This window comes from Leptonychotes weddellii, chromosome 5, assembly GCF_054177405.1.
Source record: "Leptonychotes weddellii isolate Sample4059 chromosome 5, ASM5417740v2, whole genome shotgun sequence".
NCBI classification, from domain to species: Eukaryota; Metazoa; Chordata; class Mammalia; order Carnivora; family Phocidae; genus Leptonychotes; species Leptonychotes weddellii.
In genome coordinates, this window is record NC_138373.1 from 143,522,643 (window position 1) to 143,542,830 (window position 20,188).

At 47.2% G+C, this 20,188-nt stretch overlaps 1 protein-coding gene across 2 annotated transcripts in view; it reads left to right on the plus strand.

Annotated features, from left to right (window-relative positions):
• Nucleotides 1-20,188, plus strand: part of STAB2 (stabilin 2) — a 146,084-nt gene that overhangs the window by 88,387 nt on the left and 37,509 nt on the right. For both annotated transcript variants that reach the window (XM_081822304.1, XM_081822305.1), the window contains 11 exons: nt 102-197; nt 1,992-2,187; nt 3,564-3,659; nt 7,159-7,204; nt 8,047-8,123; nt 10,586-10,711; nt 12,516-12,589; nt 14,256-14,327; nt 17,263-17,382; nt 18,277-18,324; nt 19,378-19,461. In XM_081822304.1, coding sequence (XP_081678430.1) covers nt 102-197; nt 1,992-2,187; nt 3,564-3,659; nt 7,159-7,204; nt 8,047-8,123; nt 10,586-10,711; nt 12,516-12,589; nt 14,256-14,327; nt 17,263-17,382; nt 18,277-18,324; nt 19,378-19,461 — 1,035 coding nt within the window. The remainder of the gene's footprint in view (nt 1-101; nt 198-1,991; nt 2,188-3,563; nt 3,660-7,158; nt 7,205-8,046; nt 8,124-10,585; nt 10,712-12,515; nt 12,590-14,255; nt 14,328-17,262; nt 17,383-18,276; nt 18,325-19,377; nt 19,462-20,188) is intronic.

Consider the following 20,188-nt stretch of genomic DNA (forward strand, 5'->3'; position numbering starts at 1 on the left):
TTTCAGTGGGAGAAACAGCAATACGTCACCCACCTATTTGCCCTTACAGAATGGAACTTTTCCCTCACCCAAAAGCTGATATAATCATTTCTATTTCATAGGGTGAAGAGATAAGGAGATGTATCTATACCATTTATTTCATGGGCAAGCGAACCCTGTTCATTGGGTGCCGGGCAAAATGCGTGAAAACCATCATTGTGAGTATAACGATTGAATCGCCCTTCCAATTCCTGCAGCAGCATGGGGAAGTTTTATCATATGTCACGCTTTTCAGATGCCTTCACATCTATTCCTTCTGCCTCTCCTCTTCCTCCTCATCATCCTCATTGTCACTGTCATCGTCATGCAAGGTAGCGGTGGTAGCAGGAAAACTCAGGACAGCAGGAAATCAGGAAACAGGGGAAAGCTGCAATATTCAATTGCATGGTGAGGAAATTGAAAGACTGGGAGCCTGGGAGGACCTCCTCATTGTCACAACAGGGACGGAGGAGACGGCCAGCTTCCTAAGGAAAGAGAAGGTGCACCTGCTTGTTTAGAAAACAGGACCCCAGAGCTAAGCACGTCTGCACTGCTGCTTTGGAATCTGCAGGAAAATTCTTTATAACTTCCTGTCCTGCCTCTTCCCCAGAAGACTAGCCATAGCCTCGGCCTATCCTACAGAAACAAGATGGTTTGGCCCTTAAGCTGCAGAGCTTGGGGCTGCAGAAGATTCTGTGGGGTTTTGGGGTCTTGTTTTCCAGTATCCAGAAATGTTTTATTGGAACACAGCCATGCTCATCCATTTATTTTTTACTGAAGTATAATTAACATACAATGGTATATTCGTTTCACACGTACAACACAGTGATTCAATAATTCTGTATGTGGAACCTAAAAACAAAACAAAGGAACAAAGAAACAAACCAAAAAAAAAAAAAAAAACTGAAAACAAACAAAAAAAACAGACTCTTAAACACAGAGAACAAACTGGTGGTTGCCAGAGGGGAAGTGGGGGGGGCAGAGGGGGGACGAGTGAAATAGGTGATAGGGATTGTGAGGTACAAACTTCCAGTTATAAAATAAGACATAGATGAAAAGTGCGGGCTAGGGAATATAGTCAGTAATCGCGTAGCAATGTTGTCTGGTGACAGATGGTGTCTGCACTCATTGTGCTGAGCACTGAGTAATGTAGACGTGCGTGTGTTAGTGCCCTCAAGAATAAAGCCACCTGGGGCGCCTGGGTGGCTCCGTGGGTTAAGCTTCTGCCTTTGGCTCAGGTCATGATTGGGGATCCTGGGATAGAGCTCCCTGCTCCCAGGGAGTTTGCTTCTCCCTCTCCCTCTGCTCCTCCCCGCCCATGCACTCATGCATGCACGAGCTCTCTCTCTCTCTCTCTCTCTCTCACTCTCTCAAATAAATAAACAAATCTTTTTTTAAAAAAAAGAATAAAAGCATCAGTGATGGGGATTAAGGAGTGCACTTATCATGATGAGCAATGAGTAATATATAGAATTGCTGAATCACTATATTGTATACCTGCAACTAATATATTGTATGTGAACTATACTGGAATTAAAATTAAAAATTTAATTAAAATCTTTTTTAAAAAGAAGAAGAAAGGCAGGCCCAGGCCAAGTGCACAGCCTGTAGGGCTTCCCTAAACTACAAGAGACTCACTTCTAAAACGTTCGAGGCTTCCCCTGCAAAGGCCTCTCCGGGCTCAGCAGCATGGGGATGAGTAACACACCAGGAAGGGGCCGGGGTCCCCACTGGCATCACCTGCATTATTCTTTTCTCTGTTCCTGCTGCCTCCTTTCCCAGTGGTCTTCATCCTAGTCTCTTGCTTGCCTTTTTCCTTTCCCTCTTTCCTGCCTCCCCACTGCATCCTGCCCCTGGCGCCCTCCAGGCACACAGCCCGCCCCGCCAGCTGGATTTCCAGACTGCGACGGGACAGAAGCCGCGGAGATGGAGGTGGGGCCTCGTCCCAGCCCAGCCTTGTCCCTCGGTTTCAGACGAGAGCATGCTGTGCGGGCTTCTTTGGTCCCCAGTGCCAGCCCTGCCCTGGGAAAGCCGGGAACGTCTGCTTTGGAAACGGGATCTGCTTGGACGGGGTGAATGGCACGGGTGTGTGTGAGTGTGGAGAGGGCTTCGTGGGCACAGCCTGTGAGACCTGCGCCGAGGGCAAGTACGGCGCCCACTGCGACCAAGGTGTGCACCCTCCTCCCTCCCCACCCAGCACGACCTCCCCACCCACTGTGGGAAAGCAGCGGGGGGCCATCTGCGCCCTAGCTCTGGGGTGAGGCTGGAACCCCACCTCTATTATCATGTGAATTGTGAGAATGTCTGTGTTGTGTAATTTGCATAGAACAGTGTTTTCCAAACATTTTCAATCACTAACTGGACCTGTTCCTTGACCTTCCCCAACCAACCACGTTTCTGTGTTTGCCTGTGCGCACTGATCCTCATGGTTAGCCTCTCAGGTTTGGACATTGCTTGATAGTTTGAAACGCCCGTTTGTGCACGGTATCTGGTTTAATCCACACAGGAACCTTATGTACCCATTTTACAGACGAGTATATTAAGGCAGAGCTGAATGACTTCCCTTAAGGTCACACCTGGTGGGAAGCAGAACTGAGGTTTGAATGCATATCTTGCTTGGCTCCAAAGCCTTGCTCTTGAATCATGCAGCCCTTTACCTGAAGATTACTCTATTAATTCACCTTCCCAGTAAGCCACATGCTTTAAGCTGTTTTCACAAAAATCATCATCTGTTTGCATTCTCTGACCTTGTGCCCAAGGACGTACACACATGGGAGGAATTTCCTAATCCATGATGAGAAAACGAGGCGTTTTTTTTTCCTACCCTGAACTAAAAACCGTAAGTCGGACCTGACTATCACTGCTTTGTCATCAGCTTTCCAAGCCAGACAAAACCAATATATAATTGAATCACTACAATTGGACCATATAATATATAGTTGCAACTGTAGTGCTGACTCTTTCTGTCATTTGGAAGCATCTTCTGCTTCCAGTTGTGCGGGACTTCCTAACCGGTGATCCGTAGATGACCTTCATGGAGTCTAGCGAAGTCCCAAACCTGAATGCTTTTCCCTGGGGGAAGGCATCCAAGGCTTTTAACCAGTTCTCAGAGGCTCACGGCACTGCTGCGTAACAAAGGAATCGGCTTTTCTATGTTGTAAAAGAAGGCAGTGCTATCCCAGGTTTATATAAACCTAGCGGACAGACCTTAGGGAACAAACATGCTTCCGTCCCAGGGCGTCGCACACGACCCTGAGTCCTCCGCTAAGCTTAGCTGAGGACACGCTCACCCTGCTTCCGTCACCAAGCCACAGTGCTACACGTCCCACAACTGTGGTCTCTGTCAAATCATGACCCGACTCAATTCTTCTCCTGTGCCCCCTGCCCTTCCTGTGAATCCAGCCCTCCGTTGAGGACAATGGTGCTCTGGAACCAGGTGGGAGAATGAAGTGCCCTTCATGCGAAGTGCCTCTTCATAGTAAGTGATAATGAGTTCCGGAACACAGGCCAGAGGGCTAACAATTTGTGGGCGCTTTTCCACTTAGTGTGTTCTTGTGTCCATGGGAGATGCAACCAAGGACCCTCAGGCGACGGTTCCTGCACCTGTGACCTTGGCTGGCGAGGAGTGAGATGCGACACAGGTAAGGACAAGCCCCTCAGTCCTTATGATGTGTTCTGAGCCTCGCTTCCCAGCAGCTACCTTTCTGTCTTCCTAAAATAGAAAGACAGCTTTAGGGGGGGCCTGGGTGGCTCAGTCTATTAAGCGTCTGCCTTCGGCTCAGGTCATGATCTCGGGGTTCTGGGATGGAGCCCCATGTCGGGCTCCCTGCTCAGTAGGGCGTCTGTCTCTCCCTCTCCCTCTACCCCCCACCACTTGTTGTCTCCCTCTCTCTCACTCCCATCTCCCTCTCAAGTAAATAAATAAAATCTTTAAAAAGAAAAAAAGAAATGACACCTTTATTACCTCCTTTGGCAACCAAAGTAGCTCCTACTTGCCACAAAAAGTTTGTAAAATAAAGAAAAGCAGGGGCGCCTGCGTGGCTCAGTCGGTTGAGCATCTGACTCTTGATTTTGGCTCAGGTCATGATCTCGGGGTCATGAGATTGAGCCCTTCACCAACTGGCCCTCACCAGCAGCGAGGGGTCTGCTTGAGATTCTCTTCCTCTCCCTCTCTGCCCCTCCCCTTGTTCATGCTCACTCTCTCTCTCTCTCTCCCTCAAACAAATAATAAATCTTTTAAAAAAGAAAAGCAGAAAGAGAAAAATAAGAAATACATTCCCACAGCAGGAACAAACTATCATTAATATTTTACATTAGCCTGGGCGCCTGGGTGGCTCAGTTGGTTAAGCGACTGCCTTCATCTCAGGTCATGATCCTGGAGTCCCTGGATCGAGTCCCGCATTGGGCTCCCTGCTCGGCGGGGAGTCTGCTTCTCCCTCTGACCCTCCCGACCTTCCCCCCTCTCATGCTCTCTCTCTCTCAGTCTCTCTCTCAAATAAATAAATAAAATCTTAAAAAAAAAAAATATTTTACATTAGCCTTCCAACCTTTTTCTAGGCGTGTGTGGCTGAGACTGCGCTCTGCACAGTGTTACAGACTACTTTTTCATTTCACGATATGTCATGGATATATTTCCATGTGAATAAATATCGGTAAATATCATTTTTAATTTTCATATACTATTCCATTATATGACTATACCACACTCTGTAAAACCAGTTTTCTATTGTCATCATAATGCTGCAATGAATGTCGCATGTATACATCTCCCACATTTGTCTAACTTACTCATTCACTGATATTTCTCGAGATAGGATTTCTGAGTCAGAGGTTGACACTTTGGGGGAAGGGTTCGCTCTTTACTGCCAAGTTGTCCTTCAGAGAATATATCCATTTAATTTCCCACTAACAGGATCTGAACAGACCCATTTCCCCCAACCCCACCACACGGCACTGATGTTTCTTTTTTTCTTTAAGATTTATTTATTTTAGAGAGAGAGAGAGAGCATGCAGGGGAGAAGGGGCAGAAGGAGAGGGAGAGAAAAACTTAAGCAGACTCCCCACTAAGCACAGAGCCCAACACAGGGCTCGCCCCAAGGACCCTGAGATCATGATCTGAGCCGAAACCAAGAGTCAGACGCTTAACCAACTTCACCACCCAGGCTCCCCTGCACCGATGTTTCTTAATGTGCTCCAAGGATGGACTTCCAGGCTCACTCTTCCTGCTTTCCTTACTGGGAAGAAAGACCCAGCCTACCCCCACCTGCTCACCCAATCTAGAAACCATCGGCGTGGCCTTCACGCCTTCCACTCCTGCTCCCTCACTCCCTCACTAACATGTCTACCTTATTCTAACCTCCACATCCCCTCCTGCTGCTCAGCTCCCAGCAGGAGACTTGTGATCTGTCCCTCTGCCCCCTGTCCCAGCTTCTTCAATTGCATCCTCCACATGGTGGCCAGAGAGAACTTTCCAAAACACAGATGTCTTAGTTCGGGCTGCTATAACAAATACTGTAGACGAGATGGCTTATAAGCAACAGAAATTTCTCTCTCACAGTTCTGGACGCTGGAAGTCTGAGAGTAGGTACCAGCACTGTCTGGTTCTGGTGGGAATCCTCTTCTGGGTTGCAGACTGCCAATTTCTCGTGTCCTCACACGGCAGAAGAGGCCAGGGTTCTCTCTGGGATCTCTTTTACAAAAGCACCAATACCATTCGTGAGCACTCCGCCTTTATGACCTGACCATCTCCAAAGGCCCAACCCCAATACCATCACACTGGAGATTAGGTTTCAGCATATGGATTTGGGGGGGAAAGAGCACACATTCAGCCTATAACCATAGGTAAGACCATATTTCCCACCCCCTCCCAGGACTTGACAACCTGCTATGGTTCTTCATTGCCTCCAGGAGAAAGTTCATCGCCTGCAAGAGAAACAACTTAGCAGGGTGGAGTACAAGGCTCTTCACCAATTGGCCCTCACCCAGTTTTCCAGGCTGGTCTCCGTGCACACCCTGCACAAGGAGCTTCCAGCCTAGAAGTGGAAATAAATGTTCAATAGTGTTCAAAAACTAGTGGCATGAGAGCACAGAGGAGAGAGCCTCTAGACTAGAGCGAGGAAGAGAACTCCTTTGTTTGGGGCAAACGCCCCACTCCCAAGCGCATGGTAGACATCACTGAGGCCAGACAGGGGCGTCACATCTTGCTCAAAAGAGCACAGCATGTCGCCACTGCCTACTCACTGAAGTTGGCTCGAAGGTTTAGAGCTCATTTCAGAGAGGAGGACCTAAAAGATGATTGGGATTTCAGTGGATAGAGAATGGAGAGAGAAGGGATTTCCAGGCTCAAGGAAGAGCATACATAAAGGCACAAAATCGCATTGCATCCATTCCAGCCTGCTGGAGCCTCTCACTGTTCGCTCTGACACGAAACGGACCGCTTTGACGGTCAAGTCTCTCCTTCTGGACCTTCTACGTGACTCGGCCAGCTCTGATGAGATTCTATCCCAAAGGCTCTTAACACGAGCATCTTTCCCAGAGGGTACTCTTTCTTCGTCTCTAATGCTTTCTTTCTGGATCCTCCCCTGCTGGGAAGTATCTGTTAGCTGGGTGTCCAAGGGCAAGAGCCTATGCTCTTCCAGGACGTTTAGGAATGAATGGAGCTCATAGATAATAGGGACCTGCCGTGTGCCTGCCTGGCCTTGGGTTATTTTTGCATATGCGAAAGAAAAAAAAAGTTTAATATTAGTTATAATTGGGTTTTGCTTGTTTATATCACTCTGTAATAAAATGATGAAAAACTAGAAAGAATAAGGAATGTAAGAAATATAAACGAAAGTAAAAAATCAGGCCCCAGTGAGGAACATGCATCAACATCCAGACCTTGAGGGAAGAGACTGTGTTTTACTCTCCTTGATTTTGCCGTGTGGCACGGAGCCTGTTGACCTTCCAGTTTGGCTCTGAGCTTCCTGGCAGCCCACGCAAAAAAGGATTTACAAGGTCCCAGAGTTTTACGTGGTTCACGTGATGCGTATCGTTACTTCCGAGGAATTAAATCTTTTCTTACCACCAAGTACTCAAAGAAAGTTCTTGAGGTAGGTTTAGTATGAAAGGACTGACCCAGCAATTGGTTCTCTTTCTCAGAGATCACGAAAGACGGCTGCAATGGGATGTGCCACACCAGTGCCAAGTGCGTACCTCGGAGCTTTCTTTGGGGGTGATGCAAAGGGGATCCTTTCCTAAGAGCGTCCACCTCGGGGTAATCGTTTCCTGAGACCATTTCGGAAGAGTTAGGATAAAATTAAGTATGAAATGAAAATTCCCTCTGAAAAGGCCACCATCACCTTGCCAGATGCAGCCTTTTAAACAAGCTGCCCCCTGAGTTACCTGGCCTGTTGGCAACAATGCCAGTTGTTACCCCCAGTTCAAGCCACAGGGACTCTTTCATAGAAGCCAAGGATAGGCAGTGCACCTGACCTTCATCCAACCTTGCTCCTGCCGCCAAGCCTTACTTGTTCAGACTTCGGCTTCATACTGCTAACTCCCAGAGGGGCTTCGTGGTTCATTAGTTAGCCCAGTAACTGGGCTTAGATCTGAATTCAAATCAGCCTCTGTCCATTTCATTGTCTGCATGACCTTGAGTCAATTACTTTATGCTTCTAAGCCTCAGTTTCTCCATCTATAAAATGGGACTAATAATATCTGCTTGTTAGGGCTATTGGATATTGTGTAGGTTCTACAAAGTAATGTGCAAAGCACAGCTCCAAGTACATAAGTGGCTCTCTAAAGATTGGTAGCTATCCCGCCTATCCCTGGGCCGATGCTTGCATGTGCACACCTGCAGTTTTAGCTGCCCCTGGCGGGGCTGTGCTAGGAATGGCCTCTCCTTCCACCGCTTAGGCAAGACCTGTGAGTGCCACATGGGAGCAGGAGCTGGGTGCTGGGGAAGAAGGGGGTGGTGTTATATGGTTTTTGTTTTTTGTGTTTTGTTTTTTTTCTTTCACAAATAGCACTTGCCCCTTCTCATTGCAGCTGCCTTCTCAATCCGGACGGCACAGCCTCGTGCAAATGCGCAGCAGGATTCCAAGGGAATGGAACGGTGTGCACAGGCAAGCGAGGAAGGGGTCTGCTGGGGGACACGAGGCTAGCATGAGCTGTTGAGAGGTCTGTGTTCCTGCAGACCGGCTGGGCAGCCGCTACCAGCCGCTGAGAGTGAACTGGATGTAACAGGACAACTGATTGGGCCCCGGGGCAAGAAAACTATTGTTCACGGACCGGGCATGTGTTGGCTTAGGAATGGGTGGGTCAGTTGCACCTGTTCTCGTCTCCAAACAGCGGTTCACGGCCTTGACCGTGATTGAAATCACCTGGAGAACTTTAACAACACTGGATTGATTGACCTAGGGTGTGGCCCAGGCGTGGGGACTCTGGAGTGGGCCAGGGGCTTGAATCCCAGTTCTTCCTCCTCCTACCCACATGGCTTTGGGTGGGTCTCTTACCTGCTCTGAGCCCCCTCAGCTCACTTATGAAGTAAACAAAACTGTGTCCCCTGCAGAGTGGTTTGGGGATGAAATGACCTGTCTGTACAAGGGCAGAATGAGACAGCAGTTTAAAGTAGCCCTGGCATCAGACTCTCCCGGGTTCGAGTCTAAGTTCTTACCATTTGTGCTACCTTGGGAAAGTTGCTTGACTGATCTTTGCATCATTTTTTTATCTGTAAGTTGTAGGCAACAAGAGAATCTCCCTCACTGAACTGTTGGGTAATAACCTGGATTAATCCCCGTGAGGTGCTCAGAACAACCCTGGCACAGAGCATACTCAATAAATGCAAGCTAATATTCTTACAGGGCCCACCACACATTTGGTGCTAGAAAAATGGAAACACTTAGCATCATTTTTCTCTTATGCACCTTGTCCAGGCAGGCTTCGGTCCAGATTATAGTGGAGCTGGACAATGAACCTACCAGCCTGCTTTCTAGACCATCTCACCCTGTGGATTCTCCCAGCATGGAGGCACCCTGACCCAGGCCCCAGATGTTTCCTGCAGTAGGATGTGCTCAGTATGCCAGGGAAAACAACTGGGAAGAGACAATAACTATAACGTTTCTCTTGCCCTCTGTTTTTAGGAAAAACTGTGAAAGCAGAAGACACAAGTTAATAGAACAGCCAACATTTCTATAACACTTTCATATACATGATCAGATGGGAGTCTCTAAACCTGTAAACAAAACTCGATAGGTGGACCCCAAGGTTCATATTAACTAAGCGGCTTGTCCAAGGTCACAGCGTGGGACTCCAAGTGGATCTGGGTCTTTGATCTACTTTGAATTAATTTGAGTACATGTTGTGAGGCCGAGGTCCAAGTTCATGTTTTTGTATGTGAAGATCCAATTGTCTCAGTATCATTTGTTGAAAAGATTAATCTTTCCCCCATTGAAATGTGTTGGAATCTTTGTGGAAAACCGGTTGACCTTAGATGTATGGGTTTATTTCTGGACTCTTAATTCTATTCCATATATAGATGTCCTTTATCAGGTTAAGGAAGTTTCCTTTTATTCCTTGCCTGTTGAGTTTTTATTATTAAAGGCATGGAATTTTATCAAATGCTTTTGTTCCTTCTATTGAGATGATCATGTGGTTTTGTCTTTAATTCTCTTGATATGCAATAGTACATTAATTGATTTCTAAATGTTAAACCACCTTGCAGGGATGCCTGGGTGGCTCAGTCAGTTAAGCTCTGCCTTCGGCTCGGGTCATGATCCTGGTGTCCTGGGATCGAGTCCAGCACTGGGCTCCTTGCTCTGCGGGAGCCTGCTTCTCCCTCTGCCTCTGCGTCTCCCCCCACCCCCACTGCTCATTCTCTCTCTCTCTCTCTCTCAAATAAATAAATAAAATCTTTTAAAAAATAAATAAATAAACCACCTTGCATTCCTCAAAATTCCCACTTGGTGATGGCATGTAATTCTTTTTATATATTGCCGAATTTGATTTACAAATATTTTCCTGAGGGTGTTTGTGTTTATATTCGCAAAGGATATTGGTCTGTAATTTTCTTGTGCTGGCTCTGCCTGGCTTTGGTAGCAGCATGATACTGACCTCATAAAATGAATTGGGAAGTTTTCTCCCCTCTTCCAGTTTTTGGAAGAGTTTGTGAAAATTTGCTATTTATCCTTCTTTAAATGTTTGGTAGAATTCACCAGGGACGACCTCTGGTGCTTTGTGTTCTTTTGAACTATTCATATTGAATCCAGTGCCTGACATTTTGAGGTATCTTCCATTTCTCACTCGAGTAAAAACACGTCACTGGTTTTTTTTTTAAAGATTTTATTTATTTATTTGACAGAGAGAGAGACAACGAGAGGGAACACTAGCAGGGGGAGTGGGAGAGGGAGAAGCAGGCTTCCCGCGGAGCAGGGAGCCCGATGTGGGACTCGATCCCAGGACCCTGGGATCATGACCTGAGCCGAAGGCAGAGGCTTAACGACTGAGCCACCCAGGTGCCCCTCATCACTGTTTCTTTTCCCCCCATCTCCCTCCTGCTCTGCTTGGCGTTCCCCCCTCTCTCCTACAGCCATCAACGCCTGTGAGACCAGCAACGGAGGTTGTTCTGCCCGGGCTGACTGCAGGAGAACCACCCCCGGGAGCCGGCGGTGTGTGTGTCGGGCAGGCCACACGGGCGATGGCATCGTGTGCCTCGGTAGGTTCTGTCTGTCTCGGTAGGTCCCTCACTGTCCAGTGGCCGCGGTTCAAGAATCAGAGTCCTGGCCAGTGGTCCTGTTATTAGGACCTGCCACTGCTGGAGTTATCTTTAAGTGTATCTGGGCAGGAAGGCATGAGGGCGTGAAAATGTGACCGCAGCGGGATGAAGGTGTGTGATGGCCAAAAATCACCTGGGAAGGAGGAAAGGGAGAGACTTGTTCCAGTTAAACATTATGGTGGTGACTGAATTTTTTTTAACACTTATTAGTTCTTTTTTTTTTTTTTTTTACACAATAGCACATTCTCCCTGTAGAAAAATTAGAGAATGCATATATGCTGGGAGAGAATATTCTGGAAATAACCACCCTTCCTATTGTCCTATCACTCCAGTTTGTTATGTAGACACATACTTCTTTGAATGAAAATTCTGTTATGATACATAATGTTTACTATGCCTAGCAATATGGAAGAACAACTCTCTCTGAAAATAAGTGTACCTCCAAATCATTATCTTCATGGCTACACACTGTTCTACTCTAAAGGCGTGCCGTAGTAGTTGTCTGACTTTTAACATTTTCGTTGTAAAAAAAAAAAAAAAATTCACACAGAAGCATTGCAAGAATAGTACAAAAGCAGGTCCACTTGCTTTTTACCTGGATTCACTATTGTTGATGTATTGCTCCATTTGCTTTATCATTTGCCCTCTCTATGTCTGTACACATTTTTCCTAAACCATTTGAGAGTGAACTATATATATGATATTCCCTTTACCCTTAAATACTTGGGCATATTAGAGAATAGGGGTGAATTCTTGCATACCCGCAGCAGTTAGCAACTTCAGTCAATTTACTACTGATATGATACGTTTGTCTAATTGCCATTTGTATTCTAATTTTGTCCCCTGACCCTATAACATAATGTCCTGTTTCAGCATTTTTTCCTCTAGAGCAGGATCCAGGTTAGGGATGGGCATCGTATTTGGCTGCCGTGTCTCTTTAGTCTCCTTGAATCGTGGAGGATTCTCCAGCCTTGCTTTGTCTTTTATGACATTGACATTTTGGAAGAAGACAGTCCACCTCCCCAACTTTGTTTTACATTGCATGTCCTACATGTGGGGTTTATCTGATGTTTGTTCATGATTATATTGAGATGATGCATTCCAGACCCGATATCACAGGAGCGATAATGCATCCTGCTCAGGATATCACACCGGAGGCTCGTGATTTCCAGCCGCCTCTCATCTGTGATGTGAATTTTGACCACTCGGCCAAGGTGCTATCTGATTTCTCCACAGTACTGTTGCTTTTCCCCCAGTGCTACTAAGAAGCAGTCAATGGGGAGATACTTGAGCACCCAGCAAAGATCCTGTTCCTCATCAAAGTGTCCTCCTAGATGGAGAATCTATTGATGATTCTTCCCTGAAGCAATTATATTGTGATAGTTACAAGTGACTTTTTTAATTCCTAAATTTCTTCCTTCATAGCATGTTGGATTGGACTCCGAGATTCTATTATTTCAAGTCCTTGGCTGAAAATGCTCATATTCATTCAGGAGAGGGACAGGTGCAAGCCCACAGACTATGCTTCTGCTGGCAAAGTCCCATCCCAGAGGAGGTGACTTTGAGAAAAGAATCTGGACCTGCCCTTTTGGGTTACTTCTGCCTCAGAGTTGTTGGAAAACTGAATCACACTTGGACATCTGCTTGCCTTGTTCAGTTCGCCATCCTGCCTCCTTCCTCAAGATGTCTTTACTTGGAAATGAGGCTTGATTTTCATGTCACATATTGGCTTTTTGTGTTAAAGAGATCAACCCATGTTTGGAGAACAATGGTGGCTGTCACAAGAACGCAGAGTGCACACAGACGGGACCCAACCAGGTGAGCTTCCCCGCCTCCCAGGCCCTCAGTTTTCCTAGCGGCAAATTCCTGGGCCCTCAGACCCAGGCCTGAGAGACAGGCGCTGAGAACAGACCTGTGGACACCAGCAGCAGAAGCAAACACCGTAGGGGGAAATTCTGAACGAATTCCCCAAGAGGCCATTCTGTGGGAATGAGAACTGGTGGGGGTGAGGGGACAAAGAGTTCTTGGGAGAAGGGGCTTCCTGTGTGGGGAGACATAGACAGCTGCCAACACAACATGGTTTCAGAAACACCTGGAAAGTTTCCAACAATGCTCTCCTTTCTTTCGGCTTTCTGATGTCCAGAATCCCACACTTTCTCTTTGGCTTGAGGCCCTGAAATGCATGTGCCACAGCAGAAGATCGTGTTCTTGGGCCCTCTGTCAGTCGTTCATTCCCTAACATGGCGAACCTTGCAGCCAAAACTAGCATTAACGAGGAAATTACCTGTATCAGAAACTGGATGATGAAGTCAAGTCCCCAGGGAATGTTCTAGGGACTTTGTTGAGCCCCAAACCTCAGTGCCAGGTATCCCATTAGGCAGAACAAGCAGGTGGCTCAATTGCCCAAAAATAAGAAAAAAAAGAAAAACCAAACCTCTTTTAAAGAAGTGTGTGTGTGTGTGTGTGTGTGTTTGCACATATAACCTTGGAAAAACCCAGCACAATTAGACATATTTGGGGGTTCAGCTCTTGCCACTGAGTTCTTATTTCAAACCACATATGGAATAAGGAAAACCTAGAAACGTTGTGCTGCTCAGGGCCTCTCCAAATCCTCCTCCAGACCTAGAAGGCAGTGAGAGGGACACAGGGTTGATCACTGAGACAGGATGTTAGCCCAGGAGGGGCGGCTGGGGGGTGTCTTGATAAAGGTTTGGGGCCGAGGTCCGGGCCCATAATGAAGGAAGAGGCAGAGGAGTGAACACCTGCCGTTGGACCCTGGCTCACCCTGCCAACAGGTTCCCGTTCCAACAAGTAGACATGAGACCGGAAAAGCTGCCTCTGGTGGACACATTAGGAGCAGGTGCCCTTTCTTCTGGGTGCGCGGCTTAGTAACTAGAGCGGAGCTGGGTTTCAGCCCCACTCACTCCCATGCAGAGCGCCAGGGAAATGAGGATGAAGTAGACAGTCCCAGCTTCCTGCAGACAGTGTCCCCTCCCTCAACTTCAAGCCCCCACTGACTTCCTTGGCCAGTGGGTCTGACGGATTGTTTTCCCATGTGCCACCCATGTGGTTCCAAAGCTGGCCTCCAGCAGCTCCCAGCGCGGGCACCTCGGGGCGGAGCGTGGGTGGAGATGCGCAAGAACGCGGTGGAGATGCCAGTGGGCCGTAGCTTAGCTTCCTTGCCACTGAGCCTTTACCAACCAAGGTGACAAAAGAGGTGAGTGCCAAGGAGGCAAGGGACCAACTGAGGTAACAGTGTTGTAAAAAAATAAAGTCTCCTGGCAGCAAAGTTAGGCTATGTAGGCAATCCCAGTGCTACTGTGAAGTGTGCTAAAATGTAAAATGACAATTATCAATCTAGGAAAGATCTTACCGATACCAAATATAGACTCTTGTGGCATTACCGTTACCATAACAGAACTGGAACGCGAGAGCCAGCAGAATCTCCCTGTGAAATAACCCATTTCCCTCCCCTCCCGGACAGGCGGTCTGTAACTGTTTGCCCAAATACACTGGAGACGGGAAGGTCTGCACGCTCATCAACACCTGCTTAACCGTGAGTATGGTTCTGGGGCCGGTGCCCTCAGCGGACAGGCCTGGGGTGCCTCCGACCCCCCTTCTGGGGCGTGGCACACAGAGGAGCCTCCTTCAGAGAGGCTTCTGGGCCGTGAGGCTCATCTCTCCCTCATGTTCCAGTTGTAGCTGGAGAAACTCCATTCTCTGCCTCTGTCTTCACATGGCCTTCACCTCTATGTAGGAGTCTTCTCCTCTAGTAAGGACTCCTGTGGACTCCACCTGCTTCATCTAGGATGCTCTCATCACAAGATCCTTATTTATATCTGCAAGGACTCTCTAAACAAGGTCACACTCAGAGACACCAGGACTTAGGGCATGGGCAGACCTATATAGAGAGCAAGCACCCAGCATAGTCAGAACTTGAACCCATGTCTGTCCTACTCAAAGGCTGCGCCCTGGATCACTTTTCGGGTGTTTGTTCCTCCCACGAGGCAGCGAGTCCCAGAGGAGGACCAGTCTCTGCACCTTACTTCCCTTCTCCGTATCACCAGCCTCCAGCCGTGGGCATGAGAACAGCACAGATGCCACGTAATTAAAGTCCTTCCTCTCCAAGCTCCATCCTGACTGTCCCCTTGTGTTAGTCTGGCAAATGCCTCAGGGGAACACGTCCCCACGTAAAGTGATTGCAGAAAGTGGGGTGCTGGGATATGGAACTGTTAGGACCAGACCCATGGCCAGCTTTATTTCCACAGCTATTCTTCAATGATCCTCTCCATCTGTCTGTCTGTCCGTCTGTTTTGTAATGGCCACCTTGTCTTGGCAACTCACGCAATGAACAGACATGCACCTGAGACTCAGGTACAAGAGTCATTAACTCATGGCCCCTGCGCCCATGACCGCCATCACCCACTGGATTCTTTTCAAGAAGAAGGGAAGTTTGTTTCTTATTTTAATACTCGAATAGTATTAAAGCATGTTTTTCTGCTGCTGAGTATGATCCAATAGAGAGAAGGAAACTGGTACTGAGGGAGAGAAGTAGATTGTTACAGGAGGAAGGTCCAGGAGTGGATGAGGGGAAAGGGACCCGGAGCTCACAGCTGAGCCTCCAAGAGGAGCGGGGGCAGTGGTAGGTAGGCAGACAGGTAGTTGGTTAGTTGGTGAGTCAGGCAGTCAATCAGTTAGTCAGCCAGTTACATTCATGGCCCTTAGTGTGAATTAGCTTGAAAATGTCTGTGTCTGACCATTCTAACTAAATTGTGAGTCCCACGAGGACAGAGACCACTCAAATTCCTACCTATCCGGTGGGAAACCTCATACAGGATGACACACATCTAGGTCGATGGGCATTCCCTAGATACCAGGCACCATTTTAGGCACTGGGAGTTCATCCGTGACCAAGAGGCGAAGTCTCTTCCCTTCAAGAGTTTACACTGAGGGGGAAGAGACGGACACTTGGTGTGTAAGCGACTGGTCAGTCAGTTGTCAGTTTATTTGTTAAATAAGGAAAGTAGAGTTGGTGACCAGGCCCAGGCAGGTGGTGGGCGTCAGGGCAGGCAGATGGGCTGGTCCCTGTGTCTATTTTCTCCATAAGGTATGAGGTGAGCTCGTCCGCTGGGAGTGAGGGCCAGAGGTTGAGAGTTGCAGGGAGGAATGAAGGAGTGACGTGTCTTCTCCAGGGAGAGAGAAGGTAAATGCACTCGAAGAATAGGCAGTGTCGGTGTGTGTGATAACTTTGTTGGGAGTCTGCACAGCGACACCCCGCCCATCCGGCCGGGCCCAGGGGCAGCGGTGTGCCGAGCCCTGCTGTGGGCGGCTGGGCCAGGGCCGAGTGGGGAGCCGGGGGCGACTGGGCCCAGTGAGCGGGCAGGAATGTGGGTGAGAAAGAAGTTGGCTCAAAGGAGGGGAGGCCCCTGTGGGTCAAAGGAGGCTGGAGCCGCATTGGAAGAGGTGAGTTGAGATGATAAAAGCTGGTGGTCAGAGAGAGAGGGATGTTGAAACAGAGCTCTCAGGAGCGTCCACTTTAATGTCGGGACAAAGTCAAGGGTGGTCCAGCGGTGGTGGCGGAGGAAGAGCGGGGGCAGGTATGGTGGAGACCACTGGCAGGGATGTTGATGATGACGACAGGTGTGGAGGGAAAGCCGGTGATCCAGGCACCACGGCTAGGACCGAAGAAGAATGGGTGATCATGGATTCCATGTTGCAGAAGGCAGCTTTCTTGGAGAGCTCACTGAGCTGTGTCAGCTTGAGGCAGGAATCCGGGACAGTAAGTCCCTCCCGAACCCGAATATCATGCTCCACAAAGACTTTGGGAACAATGGTTAGTGGAAAGGAAGATTTTACAGCCGGCCTTCAAGTCTGTTGACCTCCTTCTTTGTCAACCCCATCAGTGTTCTTTCTCCTGAGTTCATATTTTTTCCCCACTTCAAAACTTGGCTTAGGCTGCCGAGTCCTTCTTGGTGTTCCACGGATGTCAGCTTTGAACTGTACTTTGCTTTGTTTCTATTTTAGGTCTCTGTCCCATCTTCCACAGTTTTTAAGCTCTTTGTGGACAAGGACAGTGTGTTCTATCTGTTTTATACCCACTGCCTTCTGGCTGACAACTGTTACCTTGACTATTATGAAATCAGAATTTAAGCGTAAAGCTGGGAATTGTCAGACAAGATTGGTGCCTTTCTGGCCAACCCCCAGGTGCTAAGAAATTTTCCATTTGGCACCTCTGGGCTTGTCTACATATGGCTGGAAATCTGCTCGGTTGGACCCGAGCATCTTGGGATACAAGGCTAGGTGAATAAATGGCCCTTACAACTCTAGGGAGTTGAAAGGCAAGTTCAGGAAAGGGGCAAATCATGCCAACAAGTCAGTTAGAGAATGAGTAAAAAACTAAATTTCAGTACAGAATTACTTGGTGAATACTGGCAGAGCTGGTAAACAAACTGATCTGATTCCTATTCCCCACCCCTTGGAAATTTGACCAGAGAAACGGCGGCTGTAGTGAATTTGCTATCTGCAATCACACTGGGCCAGAAGAACGGACGTGTACTTGCAAGCCCAACTACATTGGGGATGGGTTTACCTGCCGTGGCAACATCTACCAGGTAAGGAAAGGCATGTTTCCATAAAGTAAACCCTACATCCCTCACTGCGCTAAGAATCCAGGTTACCCAAGGGAAGGTGCAAGAGTTTTGTAACTTAGAAAACTCTACAAAAATGGGAAAGACTGTTCATATAAAAATTGGCAATGAGAAGGGATTTTATCGACCCATGGGAATTCTCAGATCGGTGGTTCTAGAGTCAGAAGCACCTGGGTTTGAATTCAACTCCGCCAATTAGAAATGTGGCATTGGGCAATAACGTCACCTCTCTACACATCAGCTTTCTAATCCATTAAAAAAAATACTAATGGTACCAAGCCCATCGGGTTGTTATCAGAAATAATGTATGTAACCGGCACAGAGCACACAGTAACTCCAACGCATTACCATGATGTGGGTTGCTGTTGGAGCGGATGGGTGTGTGTGTGCACGCGAGCATCTCTACTGGGCGCAGTGGACGACGGAGTGTAACACTTGTAGATTTCTACCCCTTTATCAAGTGAACGTTATTTGGCTTAAAGAGGGACTAGAGCATTCTGGCTAATCAAATATTCTTGTTAATGGAGAACTAAAATCTGCCATAAACCCATAACTGATTTTTTTTTAATATTAGAACTCTTAAAAATGCTCCTAAAGCTCAGCTGCTTCTGGACCTTTCTTTGATAAATCAGATGGTGACTCCAGAAAGGTTTTGGAACTCACAGCATGTCCCCGTAGTCGTTCTGAACATCAATGGAAGCCTGTAGATGGGGTTTGAAAAAGGACCATCAGGGCAGATTTCCAGTTGAAAGTATAGGAGAGACTCTCAACCTTAGAGAAATTGTCCTGTGACAACCCTGGATGATTCTTGCATATAATCCCAGACATGAAGTGGCCCTGCCCTGTCTTTGTTTCCAGGAGCTTCCCAAGAACCCAAAAACGTCCCAGTACTTCTTCCAGTTGCTGGTAAGTACATGTGTGTCTGTCTCTAGCTGTAGGACTTGGGTCTCCAGCCAGATCCGAGGAAACTAGCTAGCCTCTGGAGCTGGTGAAGGGAGAAGAAAGTCTGGGAGCATGGATTTCTGAAATAAGGTCCCTGTTGGTCATTTGTGGACTTCTCAGGCCTCAGGTAGGCAGCAGGAGTAGAACCAATGACGCCCTGGCCCATTCGACACACAAGAATGCAGTGTGTGCAAAAACCATCACACCAGTGGAGGAAGGAAGCATCACTAGGGCAATCAGGGAACTCTTTGGGTGAAAATATTAAGTTAGATCTCTATGCACATCATACATCGGAATAACTCCCAAATATATAAAAGATAAAAATTTAAACGAAGAAAATCGTAAAACCCAGAAGAAAATGTAGTAGCCATAGGACCTTAGCATTGGCAAGAAGACAATTAGAACAGCTAAGTCATTCATCTTATTACTTACATTTGTATTATTATCCCAATTATGTAAAATATTTGTATGTAGAAAGACACTGGAAAAGAATACCTAGAAATAACGGGTGAGTTCTAGGCAGTGGGATTATGGGCGGTTATTTCCTTCTTTATGCTGTATTTTCAAGTCCTTAAAACAGTAAGCATGTGTTATTTTTATAACCGTATAAAAATAAACATTATTTCAATGACAAAGAACGTAAATGGATTTGGGGCACCTGGGTGGCTCAGTCAGTTAAGCATCGGACTCTTAATTTCAGCTCAGGTCTCAGGGCTGTAAGATCAAACCCCACATCAGGCTCTGCCCTCTGTGGGGAGTCTGCTTAAGATTCTCTCTCTCCCTTTCACTCTGTCCTTCCCCTCCCCCACTCACAAGCGCTTTCTCTCTATAAATAAATAAATAAACAAATAAATAAAATTAAAAAAAAAAGAATCAGAATGACTTTGAATCTGAGACTAAATAAAACACAGATCGCCCAGTTCAGTTTTCCCACCAACTCTCTCTGCTATTTGTTTGAACCACCCCCCCATATTTATGTCAAATAGGTGACATGTGGCCCCACCTTCCTTCCCACAGGAGCATTCTGTGAGAGACCTGAGTGGTCCAGGCCCCTTCACCATCTTTGCACCTTTATCTGCAGCCTTTGATGAGGAACCTCGGGTAAGCATGAAGCTCTAGGCAAGCAGAAGAGGTTTGGGACTGGAACCCAGTCTTTGGGTGTCACCCTGGAACCAATGCTGGTGCCATTTCTGGGCAGGAGACTTAGGATCAGCTAGTGCTGATCAGCAATGGAATGGGCTGCCTCTCAGCATAGGGACCCCTATAAAGGGAAAGGATTTAAGTGGATTTGGGGTGCAATGGCCAGAGGCCCACTAAAAAACATTTCTGAATAGGGTAGGAGGTTAGAAAAGATCAACAACTCTTAAATGATCCAAACCTTCCATAGACGAAAGAAAGAAAGAAAGAAAGAAAGAAAGAAAGAAAGAAAGAAAGAAAGAAAGAAAGAAAGAAAGAGTTAAAGGAATTTAAATAAGTCTTTTTTCTTGCGGACCTTATCAGAGCCTTCACTGTTCTAACATTCACTGGGACTCTTCATGCTGGATTACCCATTAACATATTAAAATGTAGCAGACATTTATTGAGTGTGCTAGACACTGTTTCTAGCACCTGGCCTAGATTAATTCATTTAGCGTTCACAACAACCCTGTCAGTTGGGTGCTATTATCCCCATTTTACAGTCCAGGACATTGGCAGAAGTAACTTTTCCAAGGCCATATGACTAGCAACTAGTGGAGCAAGGACTCAAACATGACTCCAGAGCCTGCGTCCTTCACTCTGCACACTGCTTCTCTATGCATATATTTTAGACACCAGGTAAGCAGAGGCA